This window comes from Nanorana parkeri, unplaced genomic scaffold (assembly GCF_000935625.1).
Source record: "Nanorana parkeri isolate BGI_ZX_2015 unplaced genomic scaffold, ASM93562v1 scaffold949, whole genome shotgun sequence".
In the NCBI taxonomy this organism is placed as follows: domain Eukaryota; kingdom Metazoa; phylum Chordata; class Amphibia; order Anura; family Dicroglossidae; genus Nanorana; species Nanorana parkeri.
Window position 1 is genome coordinate 508448 of NW_017307217.1, and position 6968 is coordinate 515415.

Here is a 6968-nt window from a genome sequence, read left to right on the forward strand (position 1 = left end):
TTGCAAGCTACACCTGACAAATTAATTGAAAATGGAGGGGGACAAAGTTTCCTTCTCATTAACATAAAGGAGAACACAAGCCCTGTGATTCTTAATCCTTTGTGAGGGCAGACAGTATTGAGATAAAGAATAGCTAGCAAAGTACATACAGCGTTTATTATGGTAAAAAAAGAACTCCCAGTCCCGACCTTAACATAACTGTAGAAAACTCCAGTCTAAACGCAAGTAAAAAAATAAGGAGACATTTAATATTTTTTCTTTAAAACTGACATTTAGGTCTCGTTCACACCTAGGCGTATTGCATATGCGCGTCTGTCGCACTTCTTTTACCGCAATTCGCGTTTCCGAAGGCTACTTGGCTGTATCCCAATGGAAACGCGCAACATAACGGCCCAAAGTAGTACCTGTACCTACCTTTTCAGGCGTGGGCCGTTTTGTAGCGCGTTAGGGACGGGCGGAAATACGCCAAGGTGGGAACGAGACCATTGAATACAATGGGATTTATATTTTTGAGCGTTTTGTAGAGCGTTCGTCGAGCGTAGATTGCGCTACAAAACGTTCAGGTGTGAACGAGGGCTAAAAGGAGAACTATGAGGTGAGCGATTTCCACTCATCCTCATAGTTGGAGCCGACCTGTGACAAAGAAGCTGTCACAGGTCAGCTCTATTGACCTGGAAGTGAGCAGAAACATGCACCAAGCCGCTCACTAAAAAAAATACAAGCACGTGCATATCTTTCACTTTTGTGTAATTTACCATTTCACAAGGAGATGGACTTGGGAATAGATTTGTGCAATATCTTACAACAGGAAGAGTGCTTCACAAGTAATCTGCTTAATGACTTTTTGGTTCTGAAAAGCTCCAGAAATTGTTTATTACATAGCTGTACACTCTTTTACACAAAGGAGTTTGTAGGCTTACTTGTTTTGGGATGGAAACTTGCAGCATTGCTAACAGATGAAAGAAATCAAAACAAAATATAGGATGTGTATGGGAATAGACTTACTTTTTGGCATATCTCCAGTACTTGATGCAGAAACGGTTCTGCTCCTATCTTGGCAAGAGCTACTTTCATCTCTCTCTATCACTGTAGAATCCTCAGAAGCTTCAAACCCAGATTCCACAGACTCCAAAGGTCCAGAAAACATTGCAGAAGAGAATTCAGAGAACTGTAATTCTGCATTCTTATGTTGTCCATTTGGCAATTCACTGTTACACTGTTCATAAGAGCTACTATATGTGCAATCACTTTCTGCATTTGACTCATCTAAGTTAAAGTCTTCTGGGTTGGGGCAGTCTTCATCCTCTTCATCTTCATCATCTAATGGCTGTTCCAGAGAGAATGGACCATTTTCTAAATGGCCATTCGTTTTGGGAGACTCAATCCATGTTGGATCTGTGTTAAAAAGCTCCGGGTCTACATCATCGTCTTTTTCAGTGTTTTCTTTTTCTGTGTCTTCCTTTTCATCATGATCTTCGCCATCAGAGGAGACATTACCTGCTAAAATGAAAACAAAATTCAAAAGTCTAAGCACTACAATAATCATAAGAAAATTTCAGGCAAAACAAAAAAAGTCAAATCACACACTGGCCATATACAAAGATTTTTACCACTGGCCTCTTTTAAATGTGCTGCTTAGTAGAAAAAAGTAACATGCCACAAAGTTTTTGTCTTATATATATATTTGATCATTTTAAGCAGCTAAATCACTTTTTTTTTAACCACAATAAAATGATAGTGTCCTTGTTAAATGCACCAATGGACTGATTACCAAAAATGGGGAAAAGTACAAAACATGGGGTTGTAGCCAGGTTTCCCCTAACATTTTCTGAAAAAAATAACCCTGATTGCTTACTCAAATCACCACATCCAAACAATGGAGAGAAGTTTCCTTTGTCGCGAATTAGATCCAAAACAGAGCGATGGGAGAACAATGTCCTAGTTGATGGGAAGGACAGAAACTACCTTTGGCAAAAAGGAAATCCCAAGCCTCAACATCACCTGGTCCCTATGCACTGATTTCATGGAGGTGATGGCTAAAATAAAACAAAAAAACACCACCTTGTGGGTTAAAATAGAAAGAGGAATGTCTCGAATGAGTTAAAATGGTGATCTCTGAAGTGCAGAGAGAATTTTTTAGATTCCACAGGATCACAGAGGAATAGACAGGGGAGCTAGACAGGAGAGTGCCCCTATAAAAAGGTCTAAATCAAGGAAGACCAACCTTCTTTGAAGCAAGATAGACCAGGCCAAAACCTGGCCCTTGAAAATGCTCAAAAGTGAGAGTCAAACGTGGATTCCTTAAAAAGGCAGGGCCATTAACTGGTATTGTAGAAAGGCATATTTGCTGTCCACAGAAGTCAGAAATTCTCTCTGGTGAGGATAGACAATAACAGATATGGTGGATTCCATGTGGACTTTCTAGATTCAAAATGAAGAAATTCAGATCTTTGAGGTTGTTGGAACGATGAAGAAGTTGAAGTAAAAACCCTTGAAAACATCCTGTCTCAGGAACTCGGGCAATGATACCGTGATCCAGAAGACCAGAAGGGTTTCAATGAAGATGTAGTGGGGAGCAAGACTCCAGTCTGTAACCTGGGATGCCATCTCGTACACAACCAATCAAAATTCTTATTTAATATTTCCATTTGCAGCAAGGCTTAATGTCCAGTGGCAAAGCATTCAAGGAACATTTTAGCTTTAATCTTGCCTAACAGCAATGTATATTATAAAACCTGTTTGTGGAAAGCAGCAGGAAAGCTGTGTGAGCTCCTGCATGTGCAAGCTCCCTACTGAATCTGTGTCAAACAGTCAGAAAGCAGGAGGGGGCTGGAAAAGTAAACAAAAAGCATTTCCCTTGTGTGTTCACAGTAGAAAAATAAAGAGGAATGCTCCCTCAAGTGGCCAACTTGTGATGTACATAAGCAAACTTAAAAGAGAAATTAACTCCTCACACAAAATGGGCAATGAACTACAGATGCTACTGTAGTAAATACCAAAAGGTAGCCACAAAACTTAAAACAGAGGGCCTCAACCTAGCAAAAGCCTGCTAGGATGTATTGTGGAGACTGTGTTAAAACACCTCCCGATAACACACAACAGAGCTTTTGTAGTAGGAAAAGAGAGCAGCAATCCATGTTCTCAGACAGCAGCTTCAGCCGCAAAAGAACCTGCAGAGCATGTGAAGATGTACTAGTTGCACAGGTGAGTGTGTGCCGCTGTTGCAGGAAAGAATGAGCAGAGCACCAACACACATGCGTTAGTGGATGCCTCTCATAGATTTAAGAGCCAGCAGAGTGTCCTGGCCGCAATGCAACACGCTGACTAGCTGTCAGCACAGAAACATTGCCCAGCAATAATAAAAGGGTACACAATATTCAGCCACAAGTGGCAATAGTAACAAAGTGATGTCTTCTCAGGTAATGCTGCATACAAGACAGCCCAGTACAGTAATACGATATACCACAGCCCTAATCCAGACACTTAACAAAAAAATTCCCAAACAAACACTGGCCTAACCTTAAAACATAGAATACTATGATAGCTGGAACACAGAAGCGGTTGTCATTGCTAAGAATGCAGGACGAGCCCAGAGAACATCTGTATGGAAAAAACTGGACTGGATAGACTACCAGGATTAAACATATCCAACATGAATCTACAATTGCGTGTTGGCTGACTGGATAGGCTTCCAGGACTTTAAATATCTGGCATGAATTTACCAACTAATGATAGTAGAAAATCTCACAGAACCAGGAACACCAGTGCTGAAAAAAAAACAAAAAACACTTTCTCTGAGGACACCAACAAAATCTGAGGCATAATAGTAGTTGTGGGTGGGGTTATCCTGCGCTGCCCAATGGCTTTTTTTTGTTGCCAGTGTCCATTTCTGCTGTGCGCAGCAGTATAACCTGACAGAATACCTGTGTCCCTTAATGCAGTGGTCCCCAACCCCCGGGCCGCGGCCCGGTACCGGTCCGTGGATCAAATGGTACCAATGGTATCAAACGGGGGCGCTGAGAGCGGGGGGCAGGGAGCGCCGAGAACAGGGGGCGGAGACGGAGCATGGAGCGCTCAGAGCGGGGACAGAGTGTGGAGCGCTGAGAGCGGGGACAGAGCGGGGGTGTGGAGTAGTGACAGGCTCTGTCACCTCCCTCAGCGGCTGCTGCTCGTTCCTGTCACACAGGAGTTCTAGCAACAGTGCCTGCTAGAACTCCTGTGTTGGAGGTGACAGGTTGAATAAAGTGTACCTGTCACCTCCAAATGTTATCACACAGGGGATTTGTTAACCCCTGTGTAATAGCAATACAGTTAAGTTTAGAAATAAATAGTTAAAAAAATATATATATAAAAAACGTAACAAAATAAAAAAGGTGATAAAGTAAAAATAATAAAACAAAACAAAAATACCAAATATGATATAATAAGTCTTTACTGTTTGTGTTCCTCAAGCTTTAAATCATATTTAAATATAGGTCCTATGTGCAGTGCTCTATCGGTATGTCGCATTAGCAGGGCTATTATCCAAATTTCAGTGTAATAACAATACAGTTAAGGTTAAAAAATAAATAAAAAATATTAAAAACGTAACAAAATAAAAATGTAAAAAATAAAAATAATAAAACAAACAAAATGTTTCCAAAGTAAATAAAAATTGAATAAATGAAAACCAGCCCCGCTGCCCCCATCTGCACGCGAATAAACGCGCAGTGTTTTCAACTGCGATTGTGTGCAACCGCACGGGCAGGGTTGTATTGCAGCAGGAAAACGCTCAATCTGCCTGGCATGACTGTGGTGCCATTAGAAAATAATGGCAATGACAGCACAAATTAAAATTATTAAATCAAAACAATCTAAAATATAAACAATCAACGTCCCCCCTCAGCGGGCCGCGGTAAAATTATCAAACGTTGACCGGTCCACGGCGATAAAAAGGTTGGGGAGTACTGCCTTAATGGACAGGAAAGAAAATGCCATTTGTGACTTTGAATTTATTGATACAGCAGTATGATACAAGAAATCCTAGCAACTATAAAAAAAATAAGTCAAATACATTTCTAAAAAAAAAAAAGTTAAGACATTAAAATATGTAAAAACAGGCATCGGAGACATGCATCTAAAACATCAAGCAAATCACATCTGTGGTAACAACACATCACACAAACCCCTCTCATCATATACCCACCATCCTCGTTGACTGGTTCCTCATCAGCTACATCTTCTAGACATACTGTCTTCAGCTTGGCTTCTGGCTGGCTTTCAGCATTCTGCTCATTCTCATTTTCTTCACTTTTTTTCCGCTCCGCTTCCCGTTCTAACTCTTCAATTTCCTGAAGACGCTTTTCAAGTAACTCCGCTTGTCGCTTTTGCTTCTTCTTCAGTTTTTTCTTTTTGTTTTTTGAAATTTTTCCAACCTGTGAAATGCACAAAAAAGTATTTATATTTACAGCGTTTAAAAAAATAAAGGTGTGGGGGAATAAACACATTGGGAGTATAACTTTACTGATAATGTTCCCTGAATAAGTTGGACTTGGTTTCAGAACAGGAGCTTTGAGGGCTAGTTCACACCAGATGCAGTTGTGATGAGGTCCGTTCAGCTTGGCAGCTGCATCAAAATCGTGTCACAATACTTTCCAGTGGGATTCCTGGTGCTCTGTTGACACCAGTGCGGTCCGCTCTGATGCACTGCTTGTGCAGAAACAAATACTGCTCGTCTCATTTTAGCTACACCTGATCGCAACGGAACGCATCAAAATGCATACAAACGCACTGGACTGCACCTGAAAGCCAATTTTAAGTTTTTTAAAAAAAATTAACCACACTGCAGCCATGCAGGCACATGCAGTTATGGTGTGAACTAGCCCTCAGAGAACTTCTTAGTGCAAGAGGGAGACCACAATTTCAGCGTGGAAGGGCAAGTACTGAATTCAAGAGATTTGTTTATGGTTAGAGGTTAGGTTGGGCTAATGTTTAAACTGAGGATTTAGTAGGCTATTAGGGCCTGTTCACACTATGCACTGAATTAACACAGCGTGTTGTATTCCCAAATGCACAGAATATTACTGGATATTGAGTTCTTATAGGTATATTAAACATCAGAGATTGATGATCCAGGGAATATCCGATTGCCTTATGGGGTCAGTAAGGATTTTTTTTCCCCCCGTTGGAGCAAATTGAACCATGCTCAATAGGGTTTTTTTTTTGCCTTCCTTTGGATCAACAGTGGGTAACTGTGAGCATAGCGTTCTGTTTTTTGTTTTTGTCCTTATCTGTGTAGGTTGAATTAGATGGACTTGTGTAGTTTTTTCAACCTGACTAACTATGTAGCTATGTTTTCTATATTAAGAAGTGCTGCGATAAGTTAACCCATTTTCAGCTAAATCTTAATGCAAAAAATGTGCCTGCTGTATTTTCGGAAACACAGCGTACCACAAAACTCGCTATGTGCGTTGTAGTGCACAACACAGCAGGCGCATTAGCAACTACTCTACAAGGGGGGTGGGGTGCCATTCTGAATGAATAGCACCACATTGTAATGCGCTGTGCATAAACAAACAACTAGTGTCAATGGGCACTTAGGGTGAATCGTAAAGTTTTAGATTAAATATTAAAGTTAGAATTTGAAGTTAGTGTTAGGCTCAGCATTAGAATGAAATTACAGGGACAGGATATATGTGTGGAAACATCACAGTTCTATTTTTTTAGCACTACAAAAAACAAAAAAAAAAACAAAACCAGTAACGGTAGAGAAAACAACATATCAGACAATAACTTTCATACATAAATTTCAAGTCCCAACTTACTACCTGCTTTATGTCTCTATTCAAGTTAATGGTTTTCTTTCTCTCTATCTCAACATGCATTTGTATCAATAATGTTAAAAAAAACCATATTTGTACACTTCAGCCTCCTCAAACAATCACCTTGTCTTCTTCCCTACACCTCTAGACTGCCAAAATCCAACTGCA

At 40.4% G+C, this 6968-nt stretch overlaps 1 protein-coding gene across 1 annotated transcript in view; it reads right to left on the reverse strand.

Annotated features, from left to right (window-relative positions):
• The window catches only part of SRPK2 (SRSF protein kinase 2), a 143158-nt gene that overhangs the window by 32705 nt on the left and 103485 nt on the right, over nucleotides 1-6968 (reverse strand). The window contains exons 11-12 of the mRNA XM_018566441.1: nucleotides 5186-5414; nucleotides 1006-1497 (exon numbers count right to left, since the gene is read on the reverse strand). Coding sequence (XP_018421943.1) covers nucleotides 1006-1497; nucleotides 5186-5414 — 721 coding nt within the window. The remainder of the gene's footprint in view (nucleotides 1-1005; nucleotides 1498-5185; nucleotides 5415-6968) is intronic.